General features: G+C 44.1%; 4 protein-coding genes across 7 annotated transcripts; 2 read left to right on the top strand and 2 right to left on the bottom strand.

The window, feature by feature from the left end:
* Positions 1-907: 907 nt before the first annotated feature.
* On the bottom strand, positions 908-8598 carry rac1b (Rac family small GTPase 1b). The gene is made up of 6 exons (XM_083649062.1): positions 8274-8598; positions 7122-7193; positions 5608-5725; positions 5328-5390; positions 4741-4900; positions 908-4619 (listed from the first exon to the last, which is right to left on the bottom strand). The coding sequence occupies exons 1-6, from the start codon at positions 8306-8308 to the stop codon at positions 4489-4491; spliced, it is 579 nt and encodes a 192-aa protein (XP_083505188.1). The 5' UTR covers positions 8309-8598; the 3' UTR covers positions 908-4488.
* A 396-nt stretch (positions 8599-8994) lies between these two features.
* smim10l3 (small integral membrane protein 10 like 3) lies at positions 8995-13056 on the top strand. Its single transcript, XM_083648918.1, has 2 exons — positions 8995-9303; positions 11256-13056. The coding sequence occupies exons 1-2, from the start codon at positions 9124-9126 to the stop codon at positions 11274-11276; spliced, it is 201 nt and encodes a 66-aa protein (XP_083505044.1). The 5' UTR covers positions 8995-9123; the 3' UTR covers positions 11277-13056.
* A 456-nt stretch (positions 13057-13512) lies between these two features.
* Positions 13513-18410, bottom strand: LOC310787546 (inactive serine/threonine-protein kinase 19-like). Of its 2 annotated transcripts, none has more exons than XM_083648997.1 (7): positions 18080-18410; positions 17909-18004; positions 17680-17825; positions 17356-17591; positions 17100-17197; positions 16787-16934; positions 13513-14769 (listed from the first exon to the last, which is right to left on the bottom strand). In XM_083648997.1, the coding sequence occupies exons 2-7, from the start codon at positions 18000-18002 to the stop codon at positions 14724-14726; spliced, it is 768 nt and encodes a 255-aa protein (XP_083505123.1). In that variant the 5' UTR covers positions 18003-18004; positions 18080-18410; the 3' UTR covers positions 13513-14723. The 2 variants fall into 2 exon arrangements, with proteins under 2 accessions (XP_083505123.1, XP_083505124.1); XM_083648998.1 differs by having other exon boundaries at positions 17680-17822.
* Positions 18411-18564: 154 nt separating this feature from the next.
* dxo (decapping exoribonuclease) lies at positions 18565-22059 on the top strand. 3 transcript variants are annotated; one of them, XM_083648527.1, is made up of 7 exons: positions 18565-18695; positions 19081-19552; positions 19726-19952; positions 20266-20485; positions 20950-21085; positions 21254-21348; positions 21470-22059. In XM_083648527.1, the coding sequence occupies exons 2-7, from the start codon at positions 19083-19085 to the stop codon at positions 21609-21611; spliced, it is 1290 nt and encodes a 429-aa protein (XP_083504653.1). In that variant the 5' UTR covers positions 18565-18695; positions 19081-19082; the 3' UTR covers positions 21612-22059. The 3 variants fall into 3 exon arrangements, with proteins under 3 accessions (XP_083504653.1, XP_083504651.1, XP_083504652.1); XM_083648525.1 differs by having other exon boundaries at positions 19077-19552; XM_083648526.1 differs by having other exon boundaries at positions 18565-18811; positions 19077-19552.
* The last annotated feature ends 28 nt before the right edge of the window (positions 22060-22087 follow it).

Genomic DNA, 22087 nt, shown 5'->3' with positions numbered 1-22087 from the left:
CGGGGACCCCCAGGTGTCCGTGGCACTTTGCCAGGGGGTCCGCGAAAAGTTTTCAGGAAAAAATAAATAAATATATATATATATATAAAAATATATATATATATTTTTTTTTGCAAAAGCTTCATAGTTTAACGCAAATATTTTATGGTTTAAATCTAAAATGTTTCATGGATTATATTCTAATCTAACAAACCTATCAATTTAAAAGTCAAGCACGTTACAGTGGAAACCATTAAGCTTAGCCCAAAATCACAAATCAGAATGAGGGGGTCCCCGGTATATTTTCTATCTTGGGGGTCCTTGGCTGAAAAACATTTGAGAACCTCTGGGCTAGAGCATCATAGGCCTACCATATAGCAACTTTGCTTTACATTTACTGGATTGGTGATGAAGTCTAGTCTAGTCACTAGACAGACAGTCTTGTTAGGCTATACAGTTTGTGCATTTTCATTGCACCTTCATTACCTCAGTAATTCCCCTGCATCAGTGCGCTTCCAAGGACCTGACAGCTGATGACTGTTTTTAACAGATGGGAAGGAGGACCTGTGTGCTGTGATGGCCTGCCTCCCCCATGTGGACAAATCTGGAGCTACAGCTGAGCCGCCTTCTAGGAAAGTAGCAGTAAAATGCACTTTCACACACACACACACACACACACTTGACCTCAATGCCAAATTTCAGCCTCCTAGGGTGAAAACTGTAGCCGCCAAAGGGTCATTGACAGTCAAATTAATTGAAATATTTATCCGAGTGGTCACAGCTAATAAAGCTGATGTGAGATCGTTCAACTGTATGTTCTGTTCCACACCAGTTTTATGAATCCGACCAATATTTGGATTACCGTTGTACTGTCACATCTATGGAAACAGGTGTATTATATTATGGAAGAACAAGGACAAAATTCAGCTGGTTTTATTGGAATTTATTGGCTTTTTCAAAAAGTGACAATAGCTTTATCCGTAAAACTAAAGGGTCACAACATTGGCTTGAACTGGAGCACAGCGTGATGATGAGCAACATCGTGTACTTTACCCCTGATCTAGTAGTTCAAATACATCTGTAAATATGCAAAAAAAATAAAATTAACCGTAGCAATTCTACTCTTAGTTTTCAGTATATGTTGCACAGACATGCTATCAGCATTAATTACAAAAAGCTAGGCTTGTAGGGAGATTAAGGTAGCGTTAACTGCAGGAGGTAATAAACAAAAAGGATATTCATAGTGTTAGTCTTACAATACAGTGAGTGAAGTGTAACTTCTGTGAAGAAAAAGAACGATACAAAATAAGTCAATCACATGATTATAACAAAAGGATGAGTATGCTGTATTACTACATCATAACCGACGGTGGCTTTGTTACTCTTACTACTTAAGCACGTATAAATGCTCTTCTTAGTGACATCGCTTAGCCAGTAGAGATGCTATTCAAATCAAGTGTGCTACTCACAACCAAAGAATGTGCTGCACAAAGGTTTCTGATAAATGCCCATAGACCATTAAAAGGTGCCGTTGTTCCCCGCCACCCAAATATTTCTAACACCTAAACAGTCCTAATCCAATATCTAATATTAAAGGACAATTTCGGTATTTTTCAACCTGGACCCTTTTTTCATACATTTTCTATGCCTAAGTAACTAATCGGAACGATTTTTGAAATTGGCGCAATATTGAGCGAGATCGCGTTAGCCAGCCAGCAGCTGCAATGTAATCACACAGGGCACAGCGCACCGTCGATGTACGTCCACGAAAACTCTAAAAGTGCTCGTTTCTGCAACTGACAGGCTCTTACTTAGTTAATCCTCTTCGTGCTCAATAGCACATAGGGTCTTTACCAACGAACGCCAATGCTGCCTGTCAGCTGCACTTGGCCCCAGGTCCATCCCAGTTATTTCCTTCTCCACAGATCTTCTCCATGTCTCTTTGGGTCGGCCTCGTTTTCTTTTTCCAGGTGTCGTCCATCTCATAACCACCTTTGGGATAGCACTTGGGTCCATTCTGCAAACATGTCCGATCCATTATCCACCTTCTGTTTTTGATCACATTTGACAGTGGGGTCGTGGCCGTTCTCCTGTAAACGTCTTCATTTGAGATTGTCCTAGGCCAAAATATCCTCAGTATCCTCCTAAGGCGTCTCGTCTGGAATACATTTAGCTTGTGACACAGGGTCTGTGTGTCACTTTCCATCATTCTGCACCATACAGAAGCCCAAGGACGTTGCTATTAAATATCCTAAAGTTAGCCTTTGTGTTGATCTTGGATGTCTTCCATATGTTTCTTAGTGCTGCAAAAGCTCGCCTTGCCCTAGCCCTCGTTCACACAGGACGCCAGACGTAAGCAGAACTGAAGCTTGAAGCAGGCACAAGCTGAACGTACGCCTTACTGTTCACACAAGACGCCTGGTCTTTTCCTCTCAGCGCCTACCCTCGCGCCTTGAACCCGCCCACAACTCCCATTTACTTCATGCGTCACGCTTGGAAATTCGCCGTCAACCCTAAAGCGCAAATTATGCTTGAGCGAAATCGCCGGCGCTGACTCGGCATAGGGGGCGTGCAGCTCCTCGAAAATGTGACTCCGCGGCATCAACTCCTTGTTGTGAGGAATGAGGAAATGCCATTTCCTCATTTAACAGTGCTTGTCCCTCATCTAGCAAAGCCTTCTGCAGGCTCACCGGAATGAGTTTTGAAATGGAGGGACAATAAAATGTCCCCCCACCGACATGATTGCAAGTTCTTGGTAAACGACATGATAACGTTTTGGACGTGTACCGCAGCCAACGCGCCGAGTTACGTTCGAGTATGCACAGTCTCGCTGTCGCCGCTCGGCGGCGGCAAGGCTCCGAGTCGAGGCTGCGCAGAACCTTGTCAGCGCCTTAAGTGATCGCTTCGGGGTGGCATGAGCGTGGCTTCGGCGTGGCGCGAGCGTGGCACGCGGGCGGGTGGTGTGAACGGCTTCACCTGTTAACAAGGATGCCTCAATGGAACTTGTGGGTACAGCGTAGGTACAGCTTCTGCGTCCTGTGTGAACGGGGGCTTAGGGATCCAGCTGTGGACATCTGTCCCTGAATCTGACTGACAGGCTCAGATTGTTCTAATTCTCTAACAACATGGAAATGAGATAAATTGAAGCCTTTGTTTACGTTTTGATTGGCTGCATTTGTTGTTGCGTGTGTCTCGCTCAGTAAGTCATCTAGCTCCCAAGTCTCATTAGATTTGTAGAAAGAAGCTAAAGCTATGCTGTCTGTACTCCAACGACGACGATCTCTTCCCGGGACTCCACTCACATTCCCAGTCTTCTGCAACAACTGGACTTTTCTCCTCTCAAGGCTTCTCCTGAGTGAGGCTTTCTCACACACAGACCAAAGAAGCGGAAGGTAAGCGAACACATTCCATTTCAATGTTGCTGTCAGACACTTGCAATCTCGCTCAATACTGCACCAATTTCTTGTTGTTGTTCCGATTAGGAAAATAGGGTCCAGATTGAAAAATACAGAAATGATCCTTTAAGTGTTCAACTTTGCACTCTTCGGCAACTATACAGTTAAGACAACTCTGGGGACAAGATGCAAAAAGAAAAAAATACCATACTATTTGACAGGTCCGATGGGGGGCCAAATGCATGAAATACTGGATCATTGCGATTTTTCGGGGATTAATAGCACTGTTGGCATCAGCAGACCTACTCCCATTTCCCAGCCTTAATTTTCAGTATTAACAACATGACAACTGAATATGTCTCAGCCTGGCTCTCATTCACTTTCACCTAAGTGAACGAACATGGATCCTAAACTGGAAGCTAATGAGCCCTAGCGGTAGAAAGATTATAGTACATGAAGAGTAATTTGAGGCAAAAAGAACTTCACAGATGTTTCCTTCAAGTTCCCTGCTAACAAAGCGTCGACTCAAGTAAGCGCCCTCACAAATTGTAAATGAAATCAATGACTCGCCATCAGTCGTGGAGCTGAACCCTTCTCTGCAGTGAGTGCACCATGGCAAACTGTCGGCTGCCTTTCTGTAGGTGTTGAGGTTGTCAGCTGAAATACAGCATCTGATCTCTGCAGAATGTGTTTGGCAATATTTCTTCCAATCTGAATAAACCACCAAGACTGTAAACATACAAGATGGACTACCAGTGGAAGAACAAATTGAAAACATTCCACGGTCCATTTTACAAAACTTCCCATGCGTTTTTTAGAAGGCCTCAGGAATTTGATCATTTTGTAGTCAGTCTTGTCTATATGTATGAATTGGATGTTAAGCAGGGGGGGGGGGGGGTTAGGGTCTAACATCTAAACCCTCGTAGATCTGACGGCGCGTCAAACGTTTCGTAGGAACTCTTGGTATAACTGCTGTAGCTACACTGTTACGGAAGGAAAGAGTCTGAATGTACATTGCTTTAGTGTGTGTTTGTTTCTCCTGTTGTCTTTCCCACCCTCACCCACTAGAGGTCATGCTCTCCCCCTCCCAACCCATATCCTTTGCAGTGAAGTCTTAGAGGAGGGCGCACCTCTTCTTCCTCTTCTTGACGGGTGGGGGGCAGAGGACGGCCCGGATGGCCTCGTCGAACACAGTTTTAAGGCCACGTTGAGTCAGGGCTGAGCACTCCAGGTACTTGACTGAGCCTGCAGGGAACGGGACACAGAGTTAAGTTAAGGGAATGGGACACAGAGCTGAGCAAAGCACGCTCATGACAAAAATACAGAATTCCATCAAAACGTGTTGAAATTGGAAAAGTACTGATACCGATCTCTTTGGCCATGGCCAGGCCCTGGGGGTAGGTGATGGGAGCGAGTTTCTTCTCCTTAAGCTTCTCAATGGTGTCCTTGTCATCTCTCAGATCCAGCTTGGTGCCCACAAGGATGATTGGAGTGTTGGGACAATGGTGTCTCACCTCAGGGTACCACTGCACAGAGATGACAACAGTGAGTTCAGCAGGGGGGGGGGGATTGACCAGGCCTGTTTGTGTTTCTTTATCAAAGGCACCCAGTAACAACTTTGACCCATACTAATGAATTCAGCACAAGTGAGAAGGATGATGCGTATATATGACCTGCTCTATCAGAATCAGTCACACTGACCCCAAATCACATTTGGGGTTTTATATGCTGTTGGAAAGAGGAGAATGTAAGCTTTCTGGTGGTACCAAAATTATCTTTGTCCTCCACAGATTGAATGAGATACACGCCTTTATGTCTTGACATAAAGGGACGGAGTTTGCCAGAGCAGGTCTGAGATCAGGTGCAAAATAAAGCAGCATTGTTTTTTGGCTAACTTCTCCTTTAAGATGCCTCATAGTCTCCTCCTCTCCGACGGGCGCCGCAGCGACCTACCTTGGCACGGACGTTTTCAAACGAGGCAGGACTGACGAGTGAAAAACAGATGAGGAACACATCCTGGTGAGAAAGACAGATCGCAATCAGAGTCCATCGATCGGAACAGTGCAAAAGACAAAATGACTGCATTTATGTCACACAAACTTCCTTACTATTCATACAAATCCCAGACATTCCTAATATAAATGGGTTATGCACAGGCACTTCAAACATGAAAATAAACATCAAAGAGTAGTACAATAGGTGCAATATGATACGGCATTGACTGTTATTGTACCGTCTGTGGATAGGAAAGTGGGCGGAGTCGATCGTAGTCTTCTTGCCCTGCCGTATCCCAAAGGCCCAGGTTCACTGGTTTCCCATCCACCATCACATTGGCAGAGTAGTTGTCGAACCTGAGAAAACGGTAAATGACAGGATGAATTCCGCCCCCATTGCAATTTATGTGAAAAGATAGAATGTTCCTTTGTAAGGTTAAATAGTCATGTTATAAACACACACACACAATTGCAAGTCTTGAAGTGTCTTTTCAAAGGAGATATTTACACATCCAATTCTCTCTGGTATCACTTGAGTCTTGAAGAAGGAAGATCCTGCACACTGCTCTTGCTCAGCATCACCATGTATTGCTCTTTACACGTTTCGTTCCCCCTGGACCTTCGTAGACACTTGATGAAGGTCCAGGGGGTCCGAAACGTTGTGTAATTAAATGATCAATAAATGGTGATACCGAGCAAGAGAAGTGTGCGGGATCTTCCTTCTTCAAGACTCAAGTCTTGAAGTGTAAAATTTCAATTTCAGGTCTTAATTTGATTTGTTGTTTTGTCTAACCGTTATTGTCTTTTCTTGATCATGCAAACCTCTTGCCTTCTCACAGCAGAGCAAAACAATATATACTGTGAGTGTGGAGACATAGTACCCTAAATTCAAGCACTTTTAATGACCCATGTCTATTTTCACAAACTTTAAAGGCCTTGATTTTTTTTCAAATTCACAAACTTTCAAGGATTTCAAGGACCCGTGGGAACCCTGTGCATGATAAAAAGTTGTAGTAAGCCAGTTGCTAAGCCTGTCCACACCACAGAGTGATACCAATGAACATAGCTACAACTGGTGCAGAATCAGATAAGGTGCAGGCTTTCCTCATGACTTCCCAAATCACTCATTTATCAACTGGTTTCTCTGGGCTGAGTTTCAGTGCCGAAGCAGTAACCAGTAACCTGATCTGCCACCTCCCACATTTCCATCTAAAAAGCAATTATAGAGTGACTGACTATAGGCCACTACCTTTTAGGGGTGGGAGAAAAAAATCGATACAGCATTGCATCGTGATTTTCCATGAATTGCAGTATTTTATTACAGAAATGTTAAGTGCATGCAACATTTATGATTGGTTTTTATGACAATGTTAGTTTGTATGTCTGCTTGACAATCCCATTTTATTGCAATACAAACGATTGAAGTGAGATGAACAGACTGGAAACTTGATCTCATTAGATACAACAGATGTTGTCGTTTTTTTCCCTTTGGGGACATAATTTGCAGTCGAAAAAAGGTAATAAATCGCAATATACGGTATTGTGACTGAAAACGTATTGTGATAATATTGTATCGTGCGGACTCTGGTGAGTCCCACCCCTACTACCTTATCTATGTATTAATTGTGCCGGCAAACAGTAGGAGAAAGAAGGGGGTGGAGTTTAACTGTGTGATGAGCTTTTTAGTCTTGGGAGGTTCACTTGTTGTGCTCCCCCACACCACCCCGCCTCTCCAAGGCTGAACTATACTCACACTGTGGGGATGTACTCTCCAGGAAAGGCATTGGTGGTGTAGCTGATGAGCAGGCATGTCTTACCCACAGCTCTGCACGGAGGAAGCAAAGAACAATGATGTCAGTCGTTTATGATTTTATCCCTCAAAGACTAATGTGCATAATGATCCTGCGTCTGAATTCATAAAGCGTTGCTGTTACTGATCCATCAACAGCTCACCCATTACAATCTGAAAGACACTCCTACTACTCTGAAAAAGATGTGTGGGTCCTGGCACTCTTACCTTTACTTTGGAGAAAACAAGCCTGCATAGAGTATTAAATATGGTTGTATTTTTCAAACCTGAAGTACCCTACAACAATCTTGTGTGTGCTTATAGAGTGAATATAAAACCAATCGACAAAAAGGATTCCCTTTGTCAAAATGCAAAGTAAAAATTCAATGTAACATAAGCACAGGCCCATCAATGACTCTCCTGCTGTGGCATCCCACCACACCCAGTACAAGAAGTCGAATAGCGTATGTAACCGCCCACTTACAAGTAGGACCGTCTGGACTCATTCTTGACCCCGTGTTCAGTTAAATGATTTACTGCCACAGACTCATGCCCAAATTTTCAGAAAAGCGGAGTATAGATCGAACGGGCAAAATGACACTGCATAGCTGCCTTAACGTTAATCCTGTAAATTTCTCGGAAGTAGACCAACTACTGGCAAACATGGATAATATACTATCTGGTTGGCTAACCTTAACGATCACGTCCCCCAGGGACGATGACAACTATTTAACTGGGTTAAATGGAGACAGAGATTAGCCAACATGCCTCTCAATTATACATTCTGTCCAATATTCGTCTGAGGCAGTTATCAGAAAAATAACTATCAGACATAACGCTACTACAGTATCTGGCGATGTTGTACATAAACATTAAGACAATATGTTTTCATGTGATTTATTGCGACTAATTTGGCTAGCTATGACTTTACGTTAACACAAAGTGTTAGTTGTGTGTAACATTCTCAAAACATCCACGGAATGTAAACAGGTAGTTAACGTTAGCTAGCTAACTTTTGTGGGGGAATCTGAAACGAAACGCAGGATGATTTTCTGCTAAACATGGCCAATTATGCAGAGAGGAGGCACAAATCACTGGCCAGTTCGATGAACTTACCCGTCCCCAACAACGACACACTTTATGGCCTGCATTGCGCCGCAGCTCGAAGAATGTCGTCTGTGGCCGCTAAGTTAGCTTGGAGGCCAGAGCTAACGTTAGCTCACAACTCTTTTCTTTGTCCGGACTTGCTCGCTGGACAAAATGTCCCAACAAGTCTTAACGGGCTGCCGTTTCTGCTGCAGCGGGTTTCGCTGAATATGGGACGTCTTGTCGAAAACTTACAATCACTTATCTGCCACTTTTACACGAGTTTACTTGGAAATTCCCTCACAACATTCCCATGCTTTCGTGAACTGATCTGGAGGCTATGGGGAGCAGCAAAACAGCGGCCACCACCCCTGAGGAAAAAAACTGGTTACCACCACCAGATGCTGCATCCGGTGGTCTGGCTAACGATAGCTGCTAGCTACGCCCACACAAATGTGTGTGTTCAAAAAAACAAGCAGCGAGCTAATAGGCCACGCCGCTTTTGCTGGTATGCAGAGGGTACCATTAACGTTAAGACTGTTAAGTTATGCCCTATGCCCCCAACTTGGTTAACGCTAGGTTAGCTAAAGCAAAATATCATTCGAAACTAAAGTGAGAAAGACGGACTCTTTTGAGTGTAACACGGGTTGAGGACATTACGTCACGCCAACATCCGTCTGTGTCACAGTGTTTAAAATCCTCCCAATGACCATAACGGGAGAAGCAGAAGCTGTCTGTCGGGGTGGAGCTGCCAAGCAAGCCAGGCGAAGAACGGAGCTCGGTTATGATATAAATATGCACTCTCACATATCACCACGTTGCTAGTAGTTGGTTAGTCTTATAACACTGGTAAAAAAAAAACGTTTCGAGACTTCGTCTTATGGCGGGTCTGTCATATTTAGTGTTGCAATTTTCGGGGTCCGCTGGTCGGACTTACGGAGTGTTTTCTAAAGGCTTGACGAGGACTTTGTTGATATTTTTTGATCTCGCATGGCGACTGCGAATCAGATTTCCATATATCTACCTCATCGCGTCGATGATGTTCAATGTGAGATTACAGGTAATTTAGCAAACACTCATCTAGCCAAACTCATGCAGTTGAACATATAACCCATTTTCCTATTCCTGCAGCACGAGTAAGTTAAGCCAGGCAAGTCATGTTAGCTTGCTAATGTGTCAACTGATGGGGAAGGCCTGACGAGGAAGAGGCTGCTGATGGCTCAGTCGTGTCAGTAACTGTTGTAACACTATTAGTTCATGTGCTGTCTGAGGTGATTGATGACACACATCTAGCTGCCCCCCCCCCTTGCAATGGAAATGGGGAGCAGAAGAATAGCTTGACTAACCTTAGTGATTTAAAGTTAGATTAAAATATCACACCTTTACAGATGTAGCATAATATAGCAGTGGGGATCGCAGAGTAACTCACAATACGATACTTGCCCTCGATAATGATGGTATCACGATACAGCGATTTTGCCATAATCGATACAGGAAATTTCATGTACGATACATCACAATATCTGAAGAGGAAAAAAGATCCCTAAAAAGGCAAAAAGTAGGAATTATGTATTTCACGGAATTGGCATTGTAACAGTGTACAACAAAGTGCATACTGCACACAGTGCAACTTGCCGCGTGTGAAGTAAAAAAAAACGTTTTAAGCGAAGGATACAAAATAATTCCTGATTAAATCTTTTTACCCTGTACAAATTAAGTTTCCAGAAAACAAAACAACACATACATGAATGCAAAAAATACACATTTCAGGATAAATGTCACGATATGGTGCTAGTATACACAACTTTAACACGACATGTATTGTAGCAATCCGGGGTCTGGGTGGATAAAGCGAGTACGTTGGTCCTTGGGCCAAAGGGGATTGTCCCTTTGGTCGGATGGTTAATGTCTTGGGCTTGTAAGTTGGAGACCTCAGGTTCGAAACCAGCCTCGCCTGTGCCGTTACATTGGTGTCAAGTGGGATGTTGGGATGGCCGCGCAGTTATCGGAGGCGTAGCCCTTGGAGCGTGAGGGAGCGCGGAGACGTTGAAGCGGCAGGGGCTGCGCTTCCCACAGGTGGAGGTAGTGTAGCGATCCGGGGTCTGGGTGGATAAAACGAGTACGTTGGTCCTTGGCCAAAGGAGTACGTTGGTCCTTGGCCAAAGGGGATTGTCCCTTTGGTCGGATGGTTAACGTCTTGGGCTTGTAAGTTGGAGACCTCGGGTTCGAAACCAGCCTCGCCTGTGCCGTTACAAAATATCAGCGATGTGATGTATAGTTTTTGAGATATTAACGTTTGTTTGGCACAACTCATACTATTAACTGCCGCGGGGTTCTGCATTTCTGGGTGGTAAGTGACGTCACGCTGATTCCTCCTATATCGATAATGTATGGCAAGAGGATCATGATCGATATATAGATCTTTTTGTGCAACCCCTAGCAGCATACTACATTGTGTGCGGCTGGCTTATTTTCATGCATATCTTTATTTGGGATTTGCCTTACCTACTCACTCGTTGCTGTGCATTGTGTTTTTCCCATGGCACTGGGCCAATGGGGCCATAAGATGGAATAGTCAGGACAGTCAGTCAGTCATGAACGTTTAGTGAGGTTAGTCAGAAAAGGGCTGTAGCTAGAGATAGGAAGGTGGTAGAGAGTTGGGATCCAAGGGATGGCTAGGGTTAGTTAGTGGTTAGGGTGATATGGGTGGTGATGGTGTTGGGGGGGGGGGGGGGGTGATAGAGAGATGGGATTCGAGGGGTGGGTAAGGTTAGTGGGATATGGGTGTTGTCGTTGGGGGATCATAGGGATAGGAAGGGGATAGTCATGATTCGAATGGTGGGTAGGTACAGTGGTGAGGGGATATTGGTGGTGGGGGGAGGGCCGTAAGGGGAAGTGGCTCGGTGGACGTGGGTGGTGGGGTGCTATAAAGCTGAATTGCCACACCACTGCGCTGTGTGTGTGTGCGTGCTTGTTCACCCTGACAACCATGCTCTTTCTATATTCACACAGGTTCATATTGAAATCCACTGAGTCTACAATGCCTGCATTTTGGACTCAAGACCTCTACGTGCTATTGTAAGCATTGCCATTTTGCAGCCCTCTAACAACAACCAGCTGACGCCAAGCAGCAATGAGGAAGAAGAGGATACTCATTTTAGGAATTGGTGTGACGATGCGACAAAGTGACATGGCTGGTTCCTCGTTCAGCCCTTGTCACAAGAGCCCGGTGCCTCTGTGGGGAAAGGACACGGACGATGTCCCCCACATGAGCCGGGGCGAGTAGTCATGTGTGGAGGTGGAGGGAAAGACAATCAACGATCACTTTGAACTTGCCCTCAAGAGATTCCAAAGCCCCTCGTCCTGTCCGCCGTGATCGTGACGGATGAACAGTGGGATGTTACACTGCCTTTTCTGTCGAGACAACAAGGACAGAGGAATGGGTTTGATCGTGAAAATGGAATGAATGTTGCTCTGGAACTTCATAAGTTACTTTTTAATTGTCTTGAGTTTTACAATACATGTCTGTTTCCTAGGCCTCCCATGTAAACATCTCACGGAAAGGAAAAACTGGAACCATGTCATGTTGCTCTATTTTAAAAACGTCTACACCGCATGACACAAAACAAGCATGTTTTCTGTCCTCAGTGGTTGGGGTTACCATACAGTATCTGTGACCTTTATGACAAGCGGAAGGTTTGGCACTATATGAGGCAGATTAAATGTTGGCCTACCTACATCTTACTAATATAATTGGGCGGCCGGTTCCGGCACGGCGCACAATTGCTCAAGCAAAGCACATGCCAGTTGAGCGGGCGGGGCGCTGCGTCTGCGAGGGCAAACCAACGAGGCACGGTCAAAATGAGTGCTGCCAGTTTGAGGGTCGCTAGAAAGGAAGTGTGCTCAATTTCTAGTTATGAAATAACCTACCAGTAGTTTGTATCATACAGTACAAACTACCTTTATGGGGTTTCCATAAATGCTCTACTGGAAATGTGTGTGAAGAGAGAGGCCTTTGCGTGTTGTCTGTCAGTAGTATGTGTTGTGCAGTCACAAAAGGAATCGCTGCATGTCTTCTTTGTGTTCTTACCCAGGTTGTCACACTCACCTGTGTTCTCTTACCCAGGTTGTCACACTCACCTGTGTGTTCTTACCCAGGTTGTCACACTCACCTGTGTTCTTACCAAGGTTGTCACACTCACCTGTGTTCTTCCCAGGTTGTCACACTCACCTGTGTTCTCTTACCCAGGTTGTCACACTCACCTGTGTTCTCTTACCCAGGTTGTCACACTCACCTGTGTTCTCTTACCCAGGTTGTCACACTCACCTGTGTTCTTACCCAGGTTGTCACACTCACCTGTGTTCTTCCCAGGTTGTCACACTCACCTGTGTTCTCTTACCCAGGTTGTCACACTCACCTGTGTGTTCTTACCCAGGTTGTCACACTCACCTGTGTTCTCTTACCCAGGTTGTCACACTCACCTGTGTTCTCTTACCCAGGTTGTCACACTCACCTGTGTTCTCTTACCCAGGTTGTCACACTCACCTGTGTTCTTACCCAGGTTGTCACACTCACCTGTGTGTTCTTACCCAGGTTGTCACACTCACCTGTGTGTTCTTACCCAGGTTGTCACACTCACCTGTGTTCTTACCCAGGTTGTCACACTCACCTTTGTGTATCTGCATATCAGTGGTGTTAGACAAAGGCTACCTTCAAAATGATTTATTTTACTTTGCTCCATTTTCTTCCCTGTTTCTATTCCTGTGATATATCTGTGGGGTTTTGAAGTTAGTGAATTAAGGGTACAGATGTTTGAACTTTAATCTAATAAATTTATGAAATAAGTTCTCTTCTCTGCCTTTTCTATATTGGAGACTATCAATTTAATAATTGTTTACCCTCTGTCTGGATTCATTGACACACAAACTCAACACATAGTGCTTAGAATGACTTGTTTAATGGTTATTTGGAGGATTACATTAAATCATTTGGTGGACGCCTACTATGCCCCTAAATGGGACAAAGAAGTTTAAAGTCAAGTCACCTTAAATGATTAAAGTTCACATTTTCCAGGTTTACTTGCACACATACCCTTGAAGAAGACTTTTGCATCTTTCAGCACCTCTCTGGTACTGGTGTGCATCATCAATACTTTTGTTGTTGTTGCTGTCCTGCTAAGGGAATTGTCTAAAGCACAGGATGTTGGTTCCCAACCTTTTCCAACTCAGCGCCCACTTGAAAATCTCTCAACTTTTCACGGGCCACCTCCGACCCCATCAAAAAATATGGAGGCCAAATAATGCGTTCTCAGAGCACTTTTTATTTTCCACAGTCACTAACACAGCATCTGAAACATGTTCTGGGGATATGGGTGGTGTATGGGGTGGGGGGCATAGGAATAGGAAGGTACTAGAAAGATGGGATTCGAGGGATGGGTAGGATTATCGCCTGGGAGGCTATGGGTGGTGTCGGGGGTGAGGGAAATGTCAGATATTCATGAACTTATGCATGTCAGGCAACCTCCACTAAATGTATTGCTGCATTAATGCCCTTCTTGGGTAGTGCCACCTACTGGCAACACAAATTGAACCGTATGTGACTAACAGCATTCCATTTACATGGTCTGCTCTACACATGATATACAGCAAGATGGCACATAATTATTTGATATTCTCTAGCGCCACATAGTGGATGCAGAAAGTAACATGTAACTGCTTTGTGCAGTGTCCGACTCCAAAACGCATGAAAATTCAGAGCTGTGTCGCCCGCATTAAGGGGCGATGGCCCGGCCACGACTTCATTGCTGCAGAGCAGCTATCATTTATTTTGTTTTCCATGATAAAGTAAATGAATGAATAAAGTACTCTATCTATCTATCTATCTAAACATTGTTGCAGAGACAGACTACTGTATTACCCACACCAGGGGGAAATGACAATGAATGTGATGACAACTGGCATGGCAAATATGATTTTTATGTGGAAGGAAAGGATTCAACTATATTTGTTAACACTACGCTAAATATAATTATAAAATATAATAAAAAAATAAAATATATACTTTATTTATTATACTCTAGTGTTAACAAATATAAGTGAATCATTTCCTTCCTCATATTGCCTCACATTACATGGAAATTCTATTATGGATCCTTGAAAAGTCATGGAAAGGTTTAGAAATTTTGTATCCTGCATTTTGTAAATTCACATACTGTATGTGGTCGCAGCTATTGTGAATTTGCACTTGTTTATGGTTTAAACATATCTCTGAAAACGTAATTGCTGAAAACATGACACGGTCATATTAAAGCAATTCATAAACCCACAAGGTTTTACAATAAAGGTAGCAAAGAAGGAATTCCAAAAAGTAAGTTAATTAACTTGAAATATAAATACAAAAACTAATCAATGTTTTGGACACCTTCTGCCATTTTCTGTGGCTCTGGATCTCTCAGTGGCTCGTCTCAAGTCTGTCTTGGTTCAGGAATCGACAAACCGCAGCAGTGTCCCTGAAGTTGTAGGTATGCTATAGAGAAAACAAAAATGCTTAGTATATAGTACATACACTAGGATTAGGTGTTGTCATACTTTCTTTACATAGAAGGTTCGACAAGGGCCAGTTGACTGGTGGTCAATAAAAAGTTTCGATTACCATTTCCTGTTAGCATTTTTTTTTTTTTTACCTCTATGCTCTACCACTGTCCCAGTCTCCTCTGCTGTGCTTCTGACCCATCAACTTGGATGCCACAGCTGCTTATTTTTTGTGGAAGCAAACAACTTCCTTGGACTGGAAAATACCGTAAATTCCGGACTATAAGACGCACCGGTCTATAAGCCGCAGCACCAAAATTGACTATTTTTTTCTTCTATAAGCCGCACCGGACTATAAGCCGCGGGTGTTTTGATGTTTAATTACCATATGAAACGGTTCGTGCACAGAGAGGAATGTCGGGAAAGAGATCGCTGTTTGGGGAAGCTCCCATTTATTAACATTTCAACAAAACAAAACAAAAGTCAGGTCACTAATCCCCAGACAAAATCACACAACAATAGGCTACCGTATATGTGCAGCAAACCTGTAACCAGAGAAGTCAAGTCACTAATCCTCGTCTTCCTCTTCTTCCTGCGTACTGAAACCACCAAAGTCCTCATCTTCAGTGTCGGAAACGAACAGGTTCAGGGTGGCTTCGTCAACCACTCTCCTCTCTCCTTCATTGTCACTCAAAACCAACGAACTCCTCTTCATCACTGTCGGCATCGAACAGCCTCTGAAGCCTCTGACGGCCCTCAGCGCCAGCTGTGGCGGCGTCATCCTTTTCATCCCGCAGCAGTCCAGCGTTTTGGAACCCGTTGGTGATTGTGGATGTTTTCACACTCCTATAATATTCCGTGATCTTCCTTTGTGTGAATTCGCCGAAGTTTGTGATTTTCTCCTGGTAGTCGGGAGGGAGTTGTTCAGTAGTTCTCCCCCGGACGGACAGTCCCTTTCGTCTCATGAATCGGTAGCACCAAGATGGCCCACCTCTGAAATGTTCAATTTTCATCTCGGTGGCGATTGTTTTGGCCTTCAGTCGGATCTGCACCGTGGAAACGCCTCGGCCGTCTCCTCTCTGGGTCAACACCCAGTCCTCAAGGGAATCTTCAAGTTCCGGCCATCTGCTTTTGTGGCCTCTGAAGGACTTTTTTGTCTTATTACACTGAGACAGTTCCTCCTGCTGCTGCTTCCAACGTCTCACCATTGACTCATCGATGCCCAGGGTACGCGCTGCTGCTCTGTTTGTTTCTTTTAGTGCGAGTTCGACTGCTTTCAGCTTGAAAGCTGCGTCGTGTGACTTTCTGCGTACCTTCCCCATGGTAAGTGAGAGAGAGACTGCTCGTCTTGTTGTGATTCCGGGCTGATGAACTTTGCTTACCGTAATTACCATATGTAAGGGTTCACGCACAGAGGGGATTGTTGGCTGTTTGAGGAAGCTCCCATTTACCGTATTACCGTAACATTTCAACAAAACAACATAACACAACACCTTTGTTTATTTCGACAGTGCACACAGTGTCCGCGGTGTGGTGAAAAGAGGGCAACAGAGGAAATTAAAACAGAAGTGGATTTATAGGTAGAAAGAGTGCTAAAAAAGAGAGATTTTATTTGTATTTGAATTTTTTTTTCTGAAAAAATCCATAGATAAGACGCACCGTTATATAAGCCGCAGGGGCCAAAAAACGGGAAAAAAGCCGCGGCTTATAGTCCGGAATTTACGGTAAGTAATCAATCCCCTAAAGTTTTGTACCATTTTCACCCATTTGTGAGCAAGGCGGATCAAGCTGGTTCATTTTTCTTAAGGCATTGTAATTACTGTCAAGAACACTCAATGCCCATAATTTCTGCCTGATGAGCCAGTGAAAACACAATCGAGGCAAGTAGAACTCTGACCTACTGGCCCCACCGGCTAAATGGAAAAAACAATCTGAATGTTGACTCCTGACGAATAAATCCCCAATTTTCAGAATCAATTGCATATAAGCAACTCATATTCAACCGGTCTTACCTCTCTACCAGCTCTGCACCAACAATGTCATGGACGTGATATTTCATCTGGAATTTGACTTGCGCATTTGTTCGACGCTCCTCTAGCTCTGCTTTTAAGACTTCACTATATTTGGACTTCTTGACCATGCCAAGCACTGCTTTACGACCTAAGGGGGGAAAAGGAGAACAGGGTCGGAAAACAAACAAGCCTTCAATTAGCTAGACACTGCCAATGACCCTGAGGAATGAGAGAAATTACGCCGTGGGACACCTTTAACGCAAAGTGTTTAACAGACTCTATCCAGTTGTTGTCTGTTGTTCATTATACCCACCTTGTATTAAGTACTTGGTAAATCTACCAGAGTTGGGAATGGAGAACCACCAGCTGCCTGCGTCCCTCACAGTCAGGACTCCCGACTTCACCAGTTGCCTAGGTGGTGGGGAAAAATAAAGTAAGTGCTGATCTATGCACATGCACAAGTATGAGGAGTTGTCAAACATAAGGACTTTCAGACACTGTAAATGTACAAGACACTTGGCACTTAATTACAATATTGAAGCCCATTAATTAAGGTTGTTCTTTCATACGTTATCTCCGAGTCTGTGAAGAGGAACTCCTTGAGCATCTTGTCTTTGCTGAAGCTCAGATCAGTACAAGACGACACCACTTTCTCCAAAAACTTCTCCACTGTCTCTCGAGTCACTCTGCCCTCCTCGCCAGCCAACACTTTGGCCTTGTAGTCTGAAGTGAAAACCAGCCCAAAAGCGTCTGAGTCAAAGCCTAGCTGGAACATCAACAGCTCTCCTTGTTCACGGAGTTCACTCTGTGGGCAAAAGGGAGGCAAGAGTGTTGGGTTTTCACATTTGGTTAAAGAGAAATAGACAAATGAGAACATAGGATCGGCATCTTACCAGCTGCCTGTCCACCATAGTCCTGTCAGTGTGTATGCTGTAGAGTTGGTGCTTCAGCACTATTTGAGGCAGGGTGTCATTGAAGAGCTTTCGGGGGAACAGTGTCATGAGATACTGGAGGGTGGACTTGATGTCAGTCGGTCCTTCTGATTAAGAAATGGATGCAGGTGAATGTTACATCTTTCAATAAATGTAAAGTAATCACCAATTCAATAGCAGCCATACCTACCTTCTCCATTACTGCTAGCTCCGAACTTCTCTACACCAATTCTTGTTTTCTTCACTTTGAAAGTGTCTGAAATCAGACCCCTTTTCCTGTTCATATCTGGAAAAAATAAAATGTGTTATCCTTGTGAATTTAAATTAACGCTAATCCTCGTTTTGCTAGGGACCCACTTACTTTTGCTATTCAGATCGGTTCACTCATTTGGCTTTCTGTCAGTTGTCTCCACTAACGATAAACCTAGCCTAGCTATTAGGTTTTGTAAGCTGGCTGCCAGCTAACGCTAACAAAGCTAACGTTACTTTTTGGCTGGTAACTTATTAGCTAAGGCTAGCTACTTACTAACCAATAGCTAAACAAATATTTGACCAATCATGTCACTCAGATAAATCATTGCCTGGTATTTATAGCGGTAGTCTTGGTATTATCCATAGACTGTAAAACAAATTGTTTTTATACTGTCTGTAAAAGATTGCTTTGGTTTTGTTGAACAACAACACAACGCTGATCTTCTTCTTCTCCTCACGATTCACAACTCTTCTTCTACGCTGTCGGAAACGTCTCGGTAAGCACTGCCGCCTAGCGGCCTAGACCCTGCATATACGGAAGTGTGTTCGCTGCTGCTAGCATTAGCATAGCCATTAGCTAGCTGGGATGAGGACGTTTTGTTTATTCTCACTTAAGTTGCAATGCTCATTTCTCGTAAACAAGGTTTTATTGGGGAATTTTTGGGATGGAAGTCATTTTTCTTACTGCGTCGGGCTTACTTTAATAACATCACGTTAGTTAAGAGGTAACGTTAACGTTAATTTTAATGTTAATGTTCAGTCCAGTGTTTTTATTCCCTGCAGCAGATGCTTGGTTAGCGAGCTAGCTAACTGGCTAAGTATCATCATATTCCTGTTGAAGGTAGCTAACGCTATAATTCTGACACATTCACCCGAATCTAGCGTTAGCGTCTGTTACAGAATTTCTGTGTGCAACTGGTAATTCAGGTGGAGTCTGTAACGTTAGTTCAGGCAGTTTATACCCATTCTGAAGAAACAATCTGTGTTCATTCACTAACGGGGAGTTACCCGTTACATACATAGGGTGCCCTACAGATTGCGGAAAAAGATCAGAATAATTGTATTTTCATCAGTCAGCTTGTCACTCACCGCTCCTTTTCCTGTAGGTAGCAATGGACCAACGCCACCACAGACCCCAGTATCCCACCTCCAGACGCCACGACCCCCAGTCGGCATACAAAAGAGATAGAGATGACAGCGGGGATCACTTTGAGTCTAAACGCTTCGGACCAAACCACCACCAACACCAAGCTGGTCTAGCTCCTGGACAATCCTCCTTTACCTCCCAGGCATTGAGCACCAGGCGGCAGCTGTACGAAAGAGACTTTCCTGTGTACAAACAGCCCGTTGAAGTAGGAAGTTTTTCCTTGGACTCTGAACGTAGATTCTTCAACGACAGGAGGCAGATGAGGTATTTTGCGGAACCTACAGGGAAACCCAATTTTGACCTAAGGGATGGATACAAGGACCGCTTTATAAAGAGAGATGACGGGGTGAAGGAGAAGCTAGACCACATCCTGCGGTGGGTCCTGGCCAACAGATCTAAGCTTCAGCCAAGGGGGACCACAGACTCATCCACATGGTAAGTGTCGCCAGTGTTAAGATTAATTCATTCAATGTCTTTCAAGTTTACCCGCTTAAATACAGGGCTGGAGTATGATCCCAGCATACATTGACTGAAAGGCTGGTTTATAGCCAGAACTGTGTTGTCAGTCAGTTGTAATTGTTTTCTTTATTGGCCTCTGCTCTTCCCAGTGCATTAGGTGTGGACTTTGTGACATGGCGTGGCCATCTGACCAAACTGCTGACCACTCCCTATGAGACACGGGAGGGCTGGCTGCTGGCGGTCACCAAGTTCAGAGGCACGCTGTACATCAGCGAAGTGGAAACGGAGGCCGCTCGCAGGGACAGGGAGAATCGCACTGAGAAGCATGCAGAGATGATGTATTGGGGATACAAGTTTGAGCAGTACACATGCACAGGTATGAAGGCATATAGACGGTTTTCATGGAATTGTCAGTCCTGTCAGATTGTACTAGCAAACACTGCAACAGGAAGTGAGCTGGGATTTAATTTAGAATGTTGAATTGAAACCATCTATACAATCAGTAATAATGGTTTGCGTAACGGCCTTCTTTCAAAACCACAACGGAAAAAGGTACATTTATTCATATCAGTCCCAGGCAATGTGATAATATATGAAACACACACCCAAAGCACTCAATGGGATCATCCTAAATGATCAGCAGATGTTTGGATGATAATACTGTAAATCACCTTTGTCCGTCCCTGTAGATAACATCCACAGTCCCCCTGACCCAAGTGGAGTGGTGAACACCAACGAGGCCTTCTGCACTGTGGTCCAGACTCGGCTGGCCGATCACAGACTGCTGTTCTCCGGTGAGGTGGACTGCCGGGATAAAGACCCCGAGGCTCCAGCTCCTCCTGCCTGCTACGTCGAACTGAAGACCTCAGCGGAGATCTGCACCCCCAAGCAGCGCAGTACCCTCCACAGGTAGATGTTACTAGGGTCATGGCAAACCTGGAAAAGTCATGGAAATTTCAAAATCAAAATTACGTGTATATAAATAAGCTACATCTATAAACAATCAGGTCAGGTGTTGCACCGTTATTTATGTGTATAAATAAGCTACATGTATAAACAATCAGGTCAGGTGTTGCACAGTTATTTACCGTTCAATGTGAACGAGGTTTTGCGTCAGATATTGCACAGATATTTCTCAGTAAACTGCACAATGTGCATATTGAGTGTTCAAGCTTGCAATGCAAGGTGTTCAAAGTGATCAGAGTGAAGTCAAGTGATTCCAGTTTTTGCAAAAGTGTTCAAGTGAAAGATTGTAAGTGTTAATCAGGGTGATGGCCTGTGGGTAGACGCTGTTTTTGTGCTGCTGGTTGCCAGCCCCCCCCTCCCCCCTGCTCTGTTTCATAATGCATGTTCCTTGTCTGGGTGTTTGTCAGGTTCAAACTGCTGAAGTGGTGGGCCCAGTCTTTTCTCCCTGGGGTGCCTCGTGTTGTAGCAGGTTTCCGGGATCAGGAGGGAGTGGTAGTCGCTCTGGAGACTTTTCACATCTCCAAGATATCACATCTCATCAAGGTATGATGTCATTGTTTGCCAGCCTACCCAAAAAAGCTTAGCAATAAATGAAAATTGCATTGGTCTTAGTGTGGGGAGGTTTCTATTGACTTAACTATTTTCACTGGTATAAGTGGTGACTTACGCGTAAATCTAATATTTGCACCCTATCTGTCTTGTCCCGGATAGAATGAATCCAACTGCTGGAAGCCAACAGTCTGTATGAACTTCTGCGGTGACTTCCTGTCTTTTGTGAAGGGCGTGGTTAAGGAAGACAATCCTAGGTGAGTTGCAATGACACAGATTTGCACTGTTAACCTTTCTCTCATGCCAAATACAGGAAATGGTTGAAATAAGAGTGCTTGTAGCCCCCCACGTTGTCATTGAATGATGTTTCCCCTCCAGTGTAGTGCACCTGTTCTCCTGGGAGCCCCAAAGAGACGTGACCTACTCCATCCACAGAGACTCCCAGTATTCCTTCCTACCACATTGGTATGTAGAGGAGATAAGCAGTGCCAGTAATCAAGACTCCCACCACCATCGATAACACCAGCAGTTCTGATGTACAACCAAGACCTGCTATAGAGGAGATAATAAGCGGTGCCAGTAATCAAGACTCCCACCACCATCGATAACACCAGCAGTTCTGATTTACAACCAAGACCTGCTATGAACTCTTATTACTGTAATGTAAATGACATAATGTAATTATTGCACACCACACACACTTTCTGTTTTTATACCTGCATGCAGATCAGTTGCCCTTTGGGATTAAAAAAAATTAATAAAATAAAAAAATGAACTGAACTGACCTGGTGCCTGTCACGAAGCGAGTCCAAAGTGCGGCTCGTATTTTCGTGAGACCGGTCCCAACCGGTTCAATTCACAATTTTAACGTTTTATTATTAACTCATTCCCCGCCATTGACACGTGATATTATGTCAGAAACCCTAGCGGGTAATGAGTTAAGGGACCCCTTAGATTGTCATGTTAGATTTCCTCAAACATCCAATGGATGATTAG

This window comes from Poromitra crassiceps (assembly GCF_964638095.1).
Source record: "Poromitra crassiceps genome assembly, chromosome: 13".
Taxonomy (NCBI): Eukaryota; Metazoa; Chordata; class Actinopteri; order Beryciformes; family Melamphaidae; genus Poromitra; species Poromitra crassiceps.
Note: the sequence above shows the minus strand (reverse complement) of the source record. Positions and strands in the feature narration are given on the sequence as shown.

Bases quoted from the DNA above. Each gene is read 5' to 3' on its own strand.
- dxo (XM_083648527.1), top strand. From the start codon at position 19,083: ATGGACCAACGCCACCACAGACCCCAGTATCCCACCTCCAGACGCCAC. The intron at 19,553-19,725 runs GTAAGTGTCGCC...TGCTCTTCCCAG, and splicing joins ACCACAGACTCATCCACATG to TGCATTAGGTGTGGACTTTG. The intron at 19,953-20,265 runs GTATGAAGGCAT...CCGTCCCTGTAG, and splicing joins TGAGCAGTACACATGCACAG to ATAACATCCACAGTCCCCCT.
- rac1b (XM_083649062.1), bottom strand. From the start codon at position 8,308: ATGCAGGCCATAAAGTGTGTCGTTGTTGGGGACGG. The intron at 7,194-8,273 runs GTAAGTTCATCG...TCCTCCGTGCAG, and splicing joins TGTGTCGTTGTTGGGGACGG to AGCTGTGGGTAAGACATGCC. The intron at 5,726-7,121 runs GTGAGTATAGTT...CCGTTTTCTCAG, and splicing joins GGAGAGTACATCCCCACAGT to GTTCGACAACTACTCTGCCA.
- smim10l3 (XM_083648918.1), top strand. From the start codon at position 9,124: ATGGCGGGTCTGTCATATTTAGTGTTGCAATTTTCGGGGTCCGCTGGT. The intron at 9,304-11,255 runs GTAATTTAGCAA...ATATTCACACAG, and splicing joins TGTTCAATGTGAGATTACAG to GTTCATATTGAAATCCACTG.
- LOC310787546 (XM_083648997.1), bottom strand. From the start codon at position 18,002: ATGAACAGGAAAAGGGGTCTGATTTCAGACACTTTCAAAGTGAAGAAA. The intron at 17,826-17,908 runs GTAGGTATGGCT...TTTCTTAATCAG, and splicing joins AGCTAGCAGTAATGGAGAAG to AAGGACCGACTGACATCAAG. The intron at 17,592-17,679 runs GTAAGATGCCGA...TTTTGCCCACAG, and splicing joins CTATGGTGGACAGGCAGCTG to AGTGAACTCCGTGAACAAGG.